Source organism: Erithacus rubecula (assembly GCF_903797595.1).
Source record: "Erithacus rubecula genome assembly, chromosome: 25".
Lineage (NCBI taxonomy): Eukaryota > Metazoa > Chordata > Aves > Passeriformes > Muscicapidae > Erithacus > Erithacus rubecula.
In genome coordinates, this window is record NC_136677.1 from 5,086,121 (window position 1) to 5,103,834 (window position 17,714).

The 17,714-nt window shown below is 38.9% G+C and overlaps 1 protein-coding gene across 2 annotated transcripts in view; it reads right to left on the bottom strand.

Moving 5' to 3' along the window:
• The window catches only part of PKNOX2 (PBX/knotted 1 homeobox 2), an 83,684-nt gene that overhangs the window by 12,181 nt on the left and 53,789 nt on the right, over positions 1-17,714 (bottom strand). For both annotated transcript variants that reach the window (XM_079326879.1, XM_079326878.1), the window contains 4 exons: positions 15,169-15,277; positions 9,107-9,234; positions 3,939-4,110; positions 729-917 (listed from right to left, as the gene is read on the bottom strand). In XM_079326879.1, the coding sequence (XP_079183005.1) occupies positions 729-917; positions 3,939-4,110; positions 9,107-9,234; positions 15,169-15,252 (573 nt within the window). In that variant the 5' untranslated portion in view covers positions 15,253-15,277. The remainder of the gene's footprint in view (positions 1-728; positions 918-3,938; positions 4,111-9,106; positions 9,235-15,168; positions 15,278-17,714) is intronic.

A 17,714-nucleotide genomic window follows, 5' to 3' on the forward strand; every position in this document is an offset into this window, starting at 1 on the left:
CCTGAAAACCCCAACCCATGGCCAACTTCTGCTCTGAATATTGAGTTACAGTCCCTTCTTTAGCTCCAAAAGCCACCAAGGTTCAACTTGGTTTGGCTGCTTCAGTTGATATTTCTGCAGTTTTCAGGCCCTTCATTCTGCTCTTCCTCTAGGCACCAAATGTCTTCTTCTCCCAGCTAAAATCCAAATTATGCAAAAGAAGAAATCAAGGGAATGTTGGTGATGCTGGGGTAGAACTGCTGAGACACAAGAAGGAGCAGTGGAGCCAGAAAAGGTTATCTGAGACCCAAAAATCCTTTGAGCTGCCTTGAAACAGAAAGTGAGAGAGAAGCAGTGAAGAAAATCCTGATGTTTCCATCCTTCCTGCCAATAAATAGCATTTCTTCATGAAAAAAGGCAACTTTCTTGTTTATATTCCCATACACTTGCATGGCTCCCTTGCCCTCACATTTAATTGCTGCAACATTACAATTTAGGAGTTCTTCACTCTCTTGCAGAGCCACAAACATTGGGGCTGCAACCCAGGAAAAAAAGCACATAAAAAATTAAACTAAAGGAAAAAAAAGTCACCACAACATCATTTATTACACTCTATGAGCAAGGTACAGGATTTATTTTTGTTTTTTAATTCTTTAATTTCAGGAGGCCACAACTCCTGCAGAACAAAAACCTCATTGGCCCAACTCCCTGCTGGCCAAAGTTATTAGAGAGGAATTTTAAGGCATTACCTGGGGGTGGAGGCTGATGGAGGAGGGGTTGGGGGAGTAGGGCCCCCCCAGGTCATTCCTGAGTAGGTTGTCACTGTGCATCTTGGTTTTGAGGCAGGTGATGTAACGATTGCAAAAGTCTTTGCACAACTCATTGACCTTCTCCAGCTCCAGCAGGTGGATACGCAGCACCTGGATTGCCTTCACCATCTGCAGAGGCACAAAGGCAAAATCAGCCTTCTCCCCCAAAACCTGACAGAGAGCTGCTCCCCTACAGCAGAATTAAATCCATCTCTTTGAATATTCTCACCCCAAACCCATCCCCTACAGCAGAATTGAATCCATTTCTTTGAACATTCTCACCCCAACCCATCCCTCTGCACACCTGCATTCCTTCTCCTCACCCATCAATCATAACCATGAGATCCAAGAGGAAAAAATCTGCCAAATTCACTTTGGCCTTGATGGGAATTGCTCCCCATGGCCCCAAAAAAACTCACCCTGGTTGTTGGCAAGTGTTTGGTTATTCTCTGGGGGCCACTTCTTCTAACAAGATTAGGGGGCTGCAACTCAGCCGTGAGCTGTTGCTGGTGCAAAGCCTGGGCCTCATTAAAATATACCCCATAAACCTTCAAAAATTTACACATAAAACATTCCTCTCACCCAGCTGAAACCTTAAGTTTTACAGCCTCTGTTTGAAATCTTGCATAATATATAAAATTTCAGCTATTCACTCCGGGGCAATAAATCCGGTTTTATGTAACAAAGAGTCTTTGCATTTCAAAGAGTGTTTTTAACTTGCAAATTTTAGTGGTCATCTTTACAAACTGCAAGTTGCCACGGTTGGGAAACATCCTGAAAAATCCAGAGCCAACCTTCAGGAGAGAAAAAGGGAATTTTTGCTTGGTGAACAACAGGGAATGATGAGTTGAGGCTGGAAAAATCTTTTATTTAGATTTATTTTTTTTTTTCCTCCTCCGTGGTCGACGCAGGCAAAGCACAACTGGGCTCACTGGCCATGAAAGTCAATATTCAAGGGCAAAGGCAAGAAGACCTGACACATATATGTAAAAAAATAAATCTCTCAATTATCTCAGCTCATTTGCTTAGGGTCTCATTTTATGTCCCTGCTCCGCTGCGCCGTATATCTGTCGGGATAAAGAGTTACAGTCGGACGTGCACGGGGTTGTAAAAAATACAGATGCTGAATTAATTGACTGTGTGGCACTAGGCAGCTGATTGAGTTGATAATGGTGAGATCTGACCTTTTTCTAATTTCTAATTATGTGCATCTTGGCAGCCAGGAATACATGACTCTTATTCTAATGATAGCTAATGCCACTGGCCTTTTCAGCCCTGCTGTGCCACCACCAATTGCTGGCAGACTGGTGGTGTTAAAAAAAAAAAAAAAAAGGGAAAACAGCACCCAAAAAATAACAGCAACAACAACAAAAAAAGGGCAACATGAGGGGGAAAGTGGCAGCTCAAGAATAGGTTGAGTTTTGAGCACTGCAAGGTTTTTAAGCACAAAATTCTTTTCAGCCAGTGCTTCCCACCCACAGGAATTGTGATTGTCCAATCTCCTCTATCTGGATTGAGGTGGATGGCTCCTCATTTTTTGGAGTTCTGGGCATTGCATAGAAAACATACAACCAGCTGTGTGCCAGAATTAGGGCAAACCCACATAAACAGAGATACAGATATAGAGAAACACACAGCAGCAGATACAGAAAGAAATGAATGTGAATGTATCAAGTGCTGCAAGGTTATAAATGGCACCAATGGGATCAACACAACTACCATGGCCAAATTTCACCTTGGCAGCAAGAGTTGCTTCAGAATATGCCTAAAAAACATTATTTTTTTCTTTTAGAAACCACAAAAAAACCTGAAAATACTCAGTGTGGATACATTTGCTGCACTGATTATTCACTGGTGATGTTTCATCTTGATGTGCACAGGAACAGGTTTTCCTTTCCCAAAATTGTAGATTTTTTTTTTCCTTTATCTGGATCCATTTCTCTCCTCCTGCTAGACCATTACATCCATTTTTATGCAATTTGATGCAGTGGGTGCATTTGTTTGGTCCAAAAAACAGAAATAATCCAAAACATTGGTTGGGTTGTGTTTTTAGGTGTTTTGGGAATTTTTTTTATTGCTTTTTCCAGAGCAATTTCTGTTCTTGACTACAAGTTATTGCAAAATGGGTTCAGCAATATGCAAAAGGGGCTTTGCCTGCCCTACAAAATTTTTGGAGGGCATTCTGCAGGCTCTTGGTTTAGGGATGTTAAAAAACTCTCCTCCACAAACTGAAATTGAGCACAAAGATGTGGGATTTTACTTCACCTTGAAATCCTCTCTTGCTTTAAAAAAAAAAAATAAATAAAAAGGTGGTCTTGCACTTAGTCAAGTTTTGCTAGCTCTTCTCTTTGTGATACAATCATCTCCTTGATATCTGTAATACTCAGAAAAAGGAGCCTGATTTTTCTTCTTTTTTGGGATGGAAAACCCTCTGCTACAAGTCCCAGGGGACACATAATCCCTCAGGGAAGGTGTTTTGCTGTTTGCATCATCAGAGGTGCACAGAATTCCCTCTTCAGACTGTGAAAATTTGCTTGTGGAGCATCAGGATGGTGCCATGAACTTGCCTGCCCACATGTTTGGCATGGAGACAACATTTGGATGTTTTCTGGACAAAATAACAGGATTTTGGGTTATTTCCTGAGAGAAAATCCCAAGCAGAGTCTCTTGCACCTTCCAGCAGCAATGATGCAGTAGGAAATTGGAGTTGATGTAGGAGGGAATCCACAAAACCAGTCCAACTGTTCCAAAGTGCTGATATCCAGTATGGAAAAAGTAATTATTTTGCTCTGCTACTAGGGCATGAGCTGGCATGACACTTCAAAGCAGATGGTGCCAGATGAGAATGGTGACAGCACTGCAGGAGCAGCAATTCCTACAGACTGCAGGGGCACAAACCAGGGAGAAACCTCAGCTATCTTCAGGAACCTTGTTGAACCCATGGAACAATGAGCCAGAAATGGGCAGAGGGGTTGTTCTCACAGGAGATCTTCCTGAAAAAAGGTTCTGGAGAAGGTCTCACAATGTGAAAAACACTGCCAAGATGACCAACACTACAGAGCCCAAAGGTGGCAGATCTTCATTTGCTCCTCACCCCAGACCTTTTCAACACCCCCCAAAAATCATCTGCCAAGCCCCAGCTGCCTGTACCAGGTTGTCCAGCTCGGGGTCGTCACTGAAGAAGGGCTTGTGCTCCTGCTCCTGTTGGTGGACAAAGTTCTCAATGTCCACATCAAAGCTGGCTGAGGTGATGCACTCAGAGCCCTGCGTGGCCTGCTCACACTTCTCAAAGAGCAACGTCAGCAGCGGGAACAGCGGGTGCCTGCAGGGGGAAAGGAGACAACCCATAATGACCACTGGCTCAGGAGCATGCCCCACATCATTTATACATCATCCATCATCCATCCATCCATCATCCATCATCCATCCATCATCCACCATCCATCCATCCATCATCCATCATCCATCATCCATCATCCATCCATCATCCATCCATCCATCCATCATCCATCATCCATCCATCATCCATCCATCATCCATCATCCATCCATCCACCCATCATCCATCCATCATCCATCCATCCATCCATCCATCATCCATCCATCATCCATCATCCATCCATCCATCCATCCATCCATCCATCATCCATCCATCCATCCATCCATCATCCATCCATCATCCATCCATCCATCCATCCATCATCCATCCATCATCCATCCATCCATCCATCCATCATCCATCCATCATCCATCCATCCATCCATCCATCCATCCCTCATCCCTCATCCATCATCCATCCATCATCCATCCATCCATCATCCATCCATCCATCATCCATCCATCATCCATCATCCATCCATCATCCATCCATCCATCATCCATCATCCATCCATCCATCATCCATCCATCCATCCATCCCTCATCCATCCATCCATCCATCATCCATCCATCATCCATCCATCCATCCATCCATCCATCCATCATCCATCCATCCATCCATCCATCATCCATCCATCATCCATCATCCATCCATCCATCCATCATCCATCCATCCATCCATCCATCCATCACTCCATCCATCATCCATCCTCATCCATCCATCCCTCATCCATCCATCCATCCATCCATCCATCCCATCCATCATCCATCCATCATCATCCATCCATCCATCCATCATCCATCCATCCATCCATCCACTCCATCAATCCATCCATCCATCCATCATCCATCCATCCATCCATCCATCCATCCATCCATCCATCCATCCATCCATCCATCATCCATCCATCATCATCCATCCATAATCCATCATCCATCATCCATCCATAATCCATAATCCATCATCCATCCATCATCCATCCATCCATCATCCATCCATCCATCCATCCATCCATCATCCATCCATCATCCATCCATCCATCCCTCCCAGTCTGGAAGAACCTGGTGGTGCAAGCCTCACTCCCAAATCACACTGGAATAATCTCTCCAGATCTTTCAGAAACCAAAAAAAAGCTTTAAAATCATAAAATTCACTGTCTCCTCCATTGGGCAATGATTTGTTCCAATGTCTTGGTGTTTTCCATCATTGACCAAAACCAGCATTTCCTACACATAAAAAGACAGAGCCAAGATGTCCTGGAGCCATCTGCTGCCCAAGTGGCTTTTCCTTTGGATGATGGGCCTCAGCACCTGCTCATTCATGTTTCTATTTGACCTCCAAGTGTCTCTGCTGGTTGCAGATGATGGATGGGGATTTCTATCTGCCTGCAGATCCTTTGGACCAGCCTTGTTATGCAAGAGGTCTCTTTGAACCTCTGATAACTCCACAAAGATGGGTCAAATTTCACTTCTTTCTTATTTCTTTCTTACATTATCTCACAAACAAAGATTTACAGTTCCTCCTGAAACCCCAATCTCTCCAAGGATGACACTAAGTTGATGCAATATAAAATACAAACACACAAACAGCACCAAAGCACATGGACAATATGGGGGTGAAGACCCCACCATGAGCCTCTCCAGCTGTGCAAATTCAAATCAAAAATGTTTTATGGAAATGCAAAATGCTCCTGCAGGAATGGTCTCCCACTGCACAGTGGGACTGGCTCCACCCTTTTGTCCCCAAAAATGATCACAAACCACTTCCTTAGAGCCTTCAGGAGTCAGAGTCAGGAGAAGGGGTTAAACCCCTTGGCTAAGTCTTCATTTGCAGCTGCTAATACCACAGCATATTATAGTTTAATCTGTCCTGATCCTGGTTTAATGCAAGATTCACCCAGGCTGCAGCAGGGAGTGGAGAGAGGGGGAAATCATTTCATAATTTCAGGAGCCCCGCCGGAGCTGAGCCGAGGGATATGAAAGGCAAATTCCAGGAGGAAGGTTGAATTATTGGGATTTATGAACCTGGGGCACCACAGCAGAAATACAGAATTACCCCAAGGATGGGGGTTTGGGGAGGGGAGAGGGGGTTCCAACCCCTTAGAAATTTGTAACCCCTTTTTTTGGGGGGGATTAAGGTCCCTCAGTATTGAAAATAGGGCAGTGCTGCTCTGCACCCCCAGGAAGGTTTTGGGGATGGCAGAGAATAGGAGCAAGAATGAATGGTTTGCTTTTCATCTGAAAAATAAAATGGGATAAAAAAATGAAAATCTGAAATAAAATGGAAAAAAAAAAAAAATCAATAAACCCGAAGTGGGAAACGATCCAGTCGAATCCACGAATAAATAAAAATAAAATTAAATGAAACAAAATCATGAAATAAACACCAGGCAAAATAAAAGAATGTTCAGTAACATTCAACAAATAAATCAAAATTTTAAAAATAGAATAATAGAATTTAAAAAAAACCAAAAACACAAGGGGGAATCAGGGGGAAGGGAGGGCACCCTCTGAGCCCAGTCTCGAGGAGTTTAGAATTTGGGGGTTTGCCAGGAGCTTTATGCTAAATTGTTGTGGTATTTGGGGTGGGTTTTTTTTCATTTTTGCATGCAAAAAAACCCAATCCAAACCATTATTTTCTCCATTTCCAGCCTTTCCATGCCACACCATGTAGAGAAAAGGACAGCACACCAGGGCAGGTGGAGGCTGAGCATAAAAACTGAGAGCTGGAGTCCCTTTTGGCCATGAAATTTGCAGTTGGGGGGGAATAGATGAAAATCCAGGGTGCACAGAGAAATCAGGAGGATTTTCCCCACTGTGAGTGTTGGGGAGGTGGAAGCCACCCCTAAGGCAAAAAGGAGAGTTTTGGGGCAGAAAAATGTGGTTTTTATAATCTGCTGATTATGGTTTTGTATTAAAAAAAAAAAAAAAAACAAACATGTTTTGTTTACTTGGGGTTTATTTTTTTTTTTGCCAGGGAATCCTCCAAATGAAAGGCTTGAACCAGCCCTGACATTTTCCTGCAGGAGAGAGGTCGTTTGCAGCCACTAATAAAAAGGATTCGACACGGGCTAATAAAGAGGAATGAATTCCTCTAATGGCCTAATTTCCCACCTTCAGCAGAGCCAGCAGCACAGCAGGCATGTCACAACAGGAATTTTATTTTTTTTTCACTCCTTTTCCCCTAAAAAAACCCAAAATAAAACAAAACAAAACAAAAAAATAACCCCAACCAACCAAAAAAAAAGCCCCCCACCAAACTTAAAGAAATCCAGCCATTTCCCACTTGGAAAAAATCCAATTTGTGGTGCTTGGGTGGTTTAAGCATCATTTCCCTTCAGGAGCATCATCTTTTCTGGTCCAAAATCCATTGGGAAGTCCCAGCCCTGCTGCTACATAAAGTCAAGAAAACATTTCAGCTGGGGGGAAATTGCAGCTGAGAAGTGACACTGCTGGACCAGTCCCTGCCAAGCTGCTCCACACCAAGGAGGTTGGGACAGGATTTCTTTTTTTTCCACTTTTTTCTATTTTTTTAACAGGTGATAAACCTCCTGCTAGGGTAGTGGGGTGACTTGTGCATTGGATTTTGTATTTTCCCAGCAATTTCCCTCCAGCTTGATTGACCAATGCTTACAGCCAATGCTTTCTGCCTTGCTGCAATTATTGAAAATTAACAAAAAATCCATTGGTTTGGATGGAGGGAAATGGAACTAGGAGAGCTAAGGAAAATCCTTGTGTGCATTTGATACCTAATTGCATATACAGCATCCATTTTAACCACTGGATAGGGGGATAATCAGCAAAAAAATTAATTTTTTGTAAATATATAATGGATTATACATAGCAGTATATATTTGTTTTATATAAGAATGTGTTTGTGGGGTTGTTTAGGCATCCAGGTTTGGGTAATCAGTGCACACATGGAACTGGACAATAAATTTCCCCCCAATTTTCTAGGGGGAATATCTCCCATCAGGTGTTCTTTGACCTTCCAACTAAAGCTGTGAAAATTCCAAGGGTGGGGTTTATTTTCTTCCCTTTATCCCACAAATGCTTCAAAAACTCCTCATGGAAGAGTGAAAATAAAGTGGTTTTGTCCTCAAATGGCTTCTTTTGCTTTGAGAAAATTATTTCCACCACTGGGAGACCTGCAGCAAATAATCCTTTGTGTTTTGCTGGGAAAGAGTGAGTTTATTCCATATTTTCATCCACCTTTCAGCCTTGCAGTATTTGATTATTTGGAGGACAAATATTTAAATTCCTTCAAGTTTTGGTTCACAAGCCCCACAGGTTAATCCTAAACCTTCAACTTTAATCATAATTATATTAGACTATTGTTACTCTTCCATCATTGCTTTATGTTCTAATATTGCAAATTATCATGTATCACATGTAATTATGTATTACTTATATAATTATACTGTTTACATAATTAGAATATTACTTACAGTAGTTATACAATAACATTACTGCATCTATTAAAATCCAATATATTATTATGGCCAAATTGACAAAAAAGGGACTGGATGAGCCACCCATCCCTTGCCCATCACTGCCCACACCCTGTACAGATGCAGGAACTGCAGATTTCAGGTAAATTTGTGATTTTAATCCCAAATCACAGAGCCTTGCCCCCCAAAAAACCTTAATTTTGAGGAAGGCTTGAATATTTTGAAGGGCACAACAAAGTCCACAAAGCAGCTTCACCCCCACACCTTCTAATCAATGCTTATTATTGCTAAAAAGGAGCTAATTACCAACCCCCTCCCCCTTTTTCCCTTGTGTTAATTAATGCATTAAAGAGCAGCAGATTAATAATGCACGGCAATAACGGGAAGCGACGCATTAATTAACGCAACAACAGAGCATTAATTCACCAGCGAAGGAGTGAATGGATTGATTGATTAATTAATTAATTGATTAATAAAGTGTCCTGCTCACCTGTAGACAGCCCTCTTGTCTGCCTCCAGCTGGGCCTGGGGGTCTCCCCCCGGTGCGGGCGCGGCGGCCGCCGGCGTGGAGAGGTGCACGGGCTGGGCTTTGCTGGGCTGCTGGGCTGTGGCTGTCATCTGGGGGAAAAAAAAAAAGAAAATAAAAACAAATAAAATTAAATGTATTTTACAAAAAAAATAAACAACTTTGTTGTGTTTCCCCCCCCGCCAGTGGAGTTTTGGGGGGTTGGGGGGTGAAGCGTTTGCGGTGACGGTAAAAAACACACGCGGGTGTTTCGTGTGCTGCCAACAGCAGGTTTGGGGGTTTTTGGAAAATTTCGCGCCAATTTTTCCACTTTTCAACATAAGGAAAAAGTCCCACCATCTTTATTTTGTGGGGTAATTTAGGAAGGGATGTTTTATAGAAGTCTCAGATTAAATCAGTGCAGCGGCGTCGTTTGGCCAAGAGCTCTTGTAAAGCAAAAAGTTCTTTACAAAGCAAAAAGTTCCTTTCAAAGCAAAAAAAAGTTCTTTTCAAAGTAAAAAAAGTATCTTTTCAAAGCAAAAAAAAAGTCCTTTTCAAAGCAGGTATTACTGTCTAGACACAGCCATTTCCAATTTTAGCCCAAAATTAGGTGAGCCTCTTCCAGCTCGCCAAGCCCAGCCATGAATCACCTCAGAGCAATGGGGAGACAGCCAAAAAAAATTCACATTTTTTTGGTGCCCAAAATCACCCAATTTTAGCCCCATCATCTGTACAATAAATCACCCTGACAGCAAACCCTGTGCTCACTTTGAAAAAAAACCAGTGATTTTAGGTAAATATGAATTTTGAAGGTGTGGCTGTGCTCCAGCATCACCCCAAAAGTGCCACCCATGGAACAAGGTGACCAAAAAAAAAAAAAAATCAGGAAGAATTTGAAATTATTTGGGTTTAAGTACATCAGCAGCACCCCAAATCCAGTAGCTCCAGCCTAAAATCTCAGTGGAAATTACTGCAAAGTGAATGGTTTGCCTGTTTCTCTGCTGAAATTTGTGAAAAAAATTCATATTTGCCTATTTTTACCTGTAAATGTTCAGTCTTCCCTTGAGGAACAGAGGGAAGGGAAGCTCTGGTCCTTGCTAAATGTTATATATATAATTTATTTATTTGTCTAATACACTTATTTCTGTATCAATATATAATTATGTATTCTCTATATCTCTACAATGTTTCTTCCTGTGTTCTAAGTAATATATATTATTTATAGATTTTAATATATATATTTTTGGATAATATATTTTAATATATGCATACATATCTATTTAGTCTGATACACTTATATATTTATTTCTGTGCTTCTACACACATATATATTTTTATTGGCCTAATAAATTTTCCTTTAAATTTATTTGTGATTTTTAATAGACAAAAATATCCATATACATTAGAATGAATGTGCATATATACATTTATATATAAATATATATGTATTTTTATATATATATTTATACATAAATATGTAAAACTTTATAAACCTAAGCTGGACCAAAATCATGCCACCTTTTGCTTTTAAAATATTTGCCTTTAATATCTCCTGCCTGACCTTTTGCTGTGGCTTTTTTTCCACTTTTTTTTTTTTCTTTTTTTTTTCCTCTTTTCAATCTCCTTTATTGTTCATAACTCCAAAGTTGGACTCCAGCACCTGCAAATTCACTTGGCTCTATTTAATTTCCAATTCTCCCAACAGGTTTCAATTTCTGTCCCTCTTCTCTTCTCAGGTGTTAAAAACAAATCAGTGAAATTTGGGCTTCCTTTCCCCAACCCCTCCAGCAGCTGGGATTTCTCCTTTTCCCTTTATTTTCTAATTAAAAATAAAATAAAGCAGATTTTTGGGATGCTCCAACCACATCTTTCCCTTTTTCCCCCCTTTTTTCTCCCTATTATCTCTGTGGAAAATTACACTTATACAGGGAAAATTTGCTTTTTTTTTTTCCTCAACCTTTTCCCTTTTACTTATTTATTTTTTTTTTTACCCCATCACATTTATTTACCAAGATTCCAAAGCTCTTTTTGCATCCTGCCAAGTTTATTTCCAGCCAAGTCTGCAACTAATTGAGCTATTACCCAAAAAAAAAAAAAAAAATAAACTTCCTTTGGGACTGTTCTGAAGCCATTACCTCACCTAGGACTAAAGAAAAGAAGAAAAAATAACCAAAAATAATTCCAAGTCTGTGGAAAAAGAAGTGAGAGGATGCTGGGATGTTTTTTATATATATATATATATATATATATATATATATATATATATATATATATATATATATATATATATATGTATATGTATATAAAATAAAATTATTTATTTATATATATATATATTTATATATATATACATAAAATTATTATATATATATATATATATAAAATTATATACATATATATATATAAAATTATATATATCATATATAAATATATATATAGAATAAAAATCCTTATTCTGATTTGCAGCTGAATAAGGAGAAAGGCAAAAAAAAAAAAAGAGGCAAAAATGTCATTTTTGGGGTGGAACAGGTGAGGAGGGAAAATTCAGCAGGTTCCTGGTAGTGGGAAAATGGAAATATTTGGATGTAAAATTTTAAATCTTGATAAAAAACACAAGGTTTTTTTTTTTCCCAATTCTGGAAAATGGCCAAAAATAGTTGCAGGAAGGGGGGAAACGGTAAAAGAAAAAGGAAAATAAAAAGTTATGTTTAAAAAGCAGCAAAAAACATGAAGGAAAAAAATAATAGTGATGACAATAATTATGTAACTGTTAAAAATTATTAAAATATGTTTTAAATATGTTCAAAATGTGTTTACAAATATATTGGAAAAGTGAAGTTTTAGAATGTTACAAATAGCTTTAAAGATGTGAAAATCAAAAGGAAAAAGTTTTATAAATGTGTTTAAAATTATTTAAAATATAGAAAAATAAAATAAAATATGTTTGGAATTATGTACAAAATCTAAAATCTCACATTTCTGGGGTTAGGGGATGATATTTTTGGGTTTGGATATTATAAATTTTTGAGGTTCAGGGATGATATTTCTAAGTTTTTTTCTTCTTTTGGGAGGAAATTCTCTGCTGGTGTCAGTGGCTGCTCCTGGGATTTGGGGGGGAGTAATAATAATAATAATAGTAATAATAATAATAATAATAATAATAATATCCATTTTTAGATTTTTATTTAAAGACTGTGGTCAAACACATCAAATCCAGAGATCAAATAAATTTTAACCAATTTTTAACCTGTGACTTTTTAAAAAATATTTTCATCATTAAAAAGATAAAACTGTGTTCACAATTTGAAATTTTTTCTCCTTGTTATAACCACTAAAAAAAGCACTTTTAAGGGGAGGATTAAAGATATTTTTATTATTTTCTGTGTTGAGAATTATGAAAAAGTCAAGTTCTACATCCAATTTTTTTTTTTTTCAAACTATAGTTACAGAATAAATTTATTAATTTATTGGTCATTTTTGTCCCCATTGTAACTACTTGGGGAGGAGGGGGAAGATGCTTTTTTATCACTTTCTGTGCTGAAATTTATGAAAAATGAAGTCAATTTTTAATATCTCATTTCCTTAAATACATTTTTAGAATTAATTAATGAATTCATCCCCCTTTCCTCCTGTTTTGTCCCTCTTGTGACCACCTAAGAAGCATTTTTTTGGTAGGGCAAAGCTGCTTTCACTATTATTACAATAAAATTATCTCATTGATTCTATATAGATAATAAATAAAATTAGATATATATTTTATAAATATAAAAATGCATTATAAAATACATTATTAGGGAAAAGCTGCTTTCACCACTCTTTATAATAAAATTATCTAATCGATTCTATATAAGTAATAAATAAAATGATATATATTTTATAAATGTAAGAATGCATTACAAAATATATTATTTATTATATTATGATTTGTAATAAAAAACAGAAATATATTAACTATAAATTTTAAAATACCTATTTTTGTTATTTTTGTTTCTGGCACAACCTGTAAAAAACCAATGCAAAACTCCCCAAATTTGTTTTTTCATCCCTCTTGTGGTTCCCTTGTAGCTCTGATAATCAACAGATTAGATAATTTATATATTAGATAAATAAATAGATAATTTATCTATTTATCACCAATTCCTCACTTTTTGGGGGGAGAAGAAATCTGTGTAATTTGCCTTTCCAAGTCCTAGAAATGCCAATTTTTTCAGGTGAAAAGTTCACAGCAGTGGCAGGCGAGTCAAAAATAAAATAAAATAAAATAAAATCAATTCTTGGCTGCAGCTTTTCCTCCAAAGCCACTAAACAGAAAGAGAAATGCTTGAGCAACCTTCTTGATAAGGTAAAAAAAAAAAAGGAAGGATTTGGTCAGCAATGCTCCCAAAATTCAGAATATTAAAACAAGGGGGCAGAAAAGGGACAGGGAGGGAGAAATCTCCAAAGGATGCTCAGGAAAATGTCAGGTTTTTTTTAAAAAATCCTGAAATTGCCCATTAGGACTCAAACAGTGCTGTGGCTCCCTGCTGTGTAAGTGAGAAAGGGAAAAAAATAAAAATTTGGGAAAAAAAGAAAAAAGCAAAGGAGGCAGAGCAGTGGAGCAGCAAATGATGGCAGAGAAGGTGGAGGAGCCATAAAACCCCACTGAGGTGTCATCTGGGACAAGTGACCTTTTCCCACCAAGGAAATGAGGAGAAAGGAGGTGGGGGGGCTTCAAGGGGGGGTGAAAATCAATTTATTTATTTCAACTTGCAGAGTTTGGGGGTTTGGGTGGGGTTTTTTTGTTGTTGTTGGGAGCAAATGTGGGAAAACTCGAAATATTGCATGTGAACAAAAAAAATAAAAATAAGCTGCTTTGAATGTGGAGCTGGCTCAGTGCACAGCACAGATCATCCCTGCTGCTGGAAAAGCAGAAATGTGAGATCAATTTACCCCTAAAAAATCTCAGGATGGGCTCAGGTGCAGGAGCATCTCCAAAATCCATCCTCAACTCCCAAGTCCACTGGCTGCCCCAGAAGAGTTTTTCTTGGACAAATCCTCTTTTTATAATAACTTGACTCCATAATGATGCTTGGAAAAGTTATTTGATCTCTTAGAGCACCATTGGAGATGAAATCTTTTTTTCTGCCTTGCCAGAGGTTATTAAAAAATGCCATTGAAATAAATCAAAGGGAATCTCTATGACTAAACTTGTCCTGGTTTAGTTAAATGATTCATCTTTCCAGAGGATTCATCTGCTGGTTACAACCATGTCAGCTTTCAAAAAAACTCAAAGAGCACAAAATCACAGAATCAAAATATCAGAGAATCAAAAAATCACAGAATCAAAGAATCAAAAAATCACAGAATCAAAAAATCACAGAATCACAGAATCAAAGAATCAAAGAATCACAGAATCACAAAATCAAAGAATCAAAGAATCACAGAATCAAAAAAATCACAGAATCATAGAATCATAGAATCAAAAAATCAAAAAATCACAGAATCAAAGAATCAAAAAATCAGAGAATCATAGAATCAAAAAATGAAAAAATCAAAAAATCACAGAATCAAAGAACCAAAAAATCAGAGAATTATGGAATCAAAAAATCACAGAATCACAGAATCAATAAAATGACAGAATCAAAGAATCATAGAATCAAAAAATCACAGAATCACCAGGTTGGAAGAGACTTTTAAGACCATCAAGTCCAATCCATGCCCTTAAAATCTCAATTTACATGGCACCCAGTGCCACACCCAATCTTTTTTTAAACACACCCAGGGATGGTGACTCCATCACCTCCCAGGCAGATGATTCCAGCACTTTCATAAAAAAAAACTTTTTCTAAATATCCAACCTTAATTTCCCTTGGTGCAGCTTAAGACATTATACAAAAAAAAAAAAAAAAAGGAAATCTCCTAGATCTCATAGTTTTACCCAAAATCTTTCAATCTTAGAGATTGACACCAGGGGTTTTAAGCCTGAGATGGATGCTCTGGGGTGAACTATCTGGTTCTTGAGGAAATGAAGGTGAGTAGAGCAGGAGCTGGGTGTGGAGGATGCTCACCTGGGGGGTGTCCTGGTAGGGAGGAGGAGGCACAGTCTGCGTGGCCATCATGGTCACAGCTGCTGCTGGGGACACATGGTGCATCCTGCTTGGGGCTCACATGGAGAACCTGTGGGCAGGACAGAGCTGCTGCATCACCCTCCCTGACAAACCCACTGAGAGGGAGGGAATAAAAGGCAGAAAGGAGAGGGGACAGTGCTGGCTCTGCTCTGTCCCTGCAGGAAACTCCAGCACACAAAAAAATACAAGGCAGGGCTCTGAGTCCTTCTGATAACCCTCATTGGCATTTGATGAGTTTTTGGAGATCTGTGATTTTGGGTAAGGACTGGGGGAGAAGAGCAGTAGGGGATGTTCACTGCAGAGCTGCTGGAGGATTGCACACCCAGAACATTTTCTCTCCACCCCTCATGCCACACCACAGTGCCTTAAATTGGGATTTCCATCCCCTTTGCAGCTCTTCCTTTTTTCTGGTAGCAGAAAGACAAGCCATAAATGCAAAATTTTTTTTTTTTTTTTTAATTATACACTCAACCCTCCCAAAATGATGTGTCTCTTTGGTCACCACAGAGTCACATCCTCATGCTCAGTTCAGAAGGGACCCAATGTGGAGATTCACCAACATATTAAATATATTAATTAATTTATTTATTTACCATATTCCTATGCTGTGCTGTCCAACCCAGCTGTGTTGAGGTAACATATCCATAGGGATTGAATTCACAGAAATGTGGAAATTCTTGTTTAATTGGAACCAGGGAGCAAACCTGGATTTTGCACACCCCATAAACTGAGGAGATGGTCCTCATGCTGCCTCCCTGGAAGATGCTGCTTTCTCCCAAATGCAGTTACTGGGAGGAAAACAGACTAATTTTTTCATATCTTCAGGTCCAAAGGAGATGGATAAAAAAGAGGGGAACCAGGAAGGGATAAATTTGTAATGGAGCACTTGGATGGGATAAGTCCCTGACAAATAGAACTGATGGTAGATATAACATAAAATTAAAATAAAATAAAATAAAATAAAATAAAATAAAATAAAATAAAATAAAATAAAATAAAATAAAATAAAATAAAATAAAATAAAATAAAATAAAATAAAATAAAATAAAATAAATATTAAAAAACAGTGTGAGCTTTGGTCTCAGCACAAAATGGGGACAGGCAGGAAGGTGAAAGGAAGAGGAATAGAGGCACAGTCAAACTGAGGCACATTTGGGAATCTTTGTGGGAAATTCAGGCCTTTCTGTGAGGCCCATGGTTGTTTGGGGGGAGAGGTGCAATGTTCTGATCTCCTGCAGGATTCAGGTTTTGCCAGGCACTAACTCACCACATGCACATGGGAAAGTGCTGTGTGAACAGGATGAGCACCAACAACCCTTCTTTATTTTGCAAGAATAAATGAGGTTATTCTTCCTGATACTTTGCACAAATATGGATAACCCAGGGACTGAATACTAAAAAATCACACCCAAAATCCTGTGTATTGTGAAGGTAGATCAGGGTTCTTGCATGACACAGACCTCTAGCAGTGAGGATATTGCATTTATGGGATTAAAATGATGCTTTTCATCTTTTTCCTCCCAACAGCAAAATAGCAGGAGGCAAAATTATCTGCTCCTGAGTGAACTCCCAGCTTAAAACCTTTGATGTCCAATGTCAAAACTCAGCTCACAGCTGCAGGCACACAAATATCTGTGTCCTCAGGGGGTAACACCAAGGGAAAAACCTCCCCACTAGAAGCTGGGAAAAGCAGAATTTAGTGACAGTCTGGACATCTGGGTGGGAAACTAAAAAAAAAAAAAATAAAAGACATTGCTATTTTGGGAAAAATACCCTGCTTGGCATCTGTTGTTCCTGCCAAGATCCTCCAAGCATCCACTGTGGGGTGGGAGGTTTTTGGGTGAGGATATTCCCAGAAGGTGGCAGCCCAGAGCCCCAGTGAATTGCTGAATAATATTTAAACTGCTCAAATCAAGCTGCTCATTGAGGTTTATGGGTGATGATTTGGAGAATGGGACTGACAGCTAAATGTGAGGAGAAAAAAAAAAAAAATAGGATAAGAGTGGGAGACAGCTGTTGAAAATAGCAGAATATTTATTTTGGGGGGGGGAAAAAGATGTGAATATCCAGGAAAGAGTCTGGTGCCCACAGGAAAAGCTGAGCAGGGGTTTCACATGAGAGAATTTCAGGATAAACAGATTCAGCCCTGTGGATTTATCAGCTGAAAGTTGCCATTATATGCATTAACCCTTTCTTATTTTTAGCAATTTTTGTTTTATACATGAATCCCCCTCTCTTTTCTTTCTTTCTTTCTCTTTTTCCCCCACTTATTATATTAATTAGTCTGTGTGAGCTCTTGACTGTGGGCAGCCATCACCAAACCCCTGCCAAGTCCTGCCAGCCCAGCTCAAGGAAATGTTCAAATCTTGGGTGAAGAGTGAATTTTGGAGATCAAGGAGGGCAGGAATTGCAGCCAGCTCCTGGGGGATTTGCACAGAAGAAAGAAATGGTGAGCAATAAAAACCCATAAAGGCTCTTTCATTTCC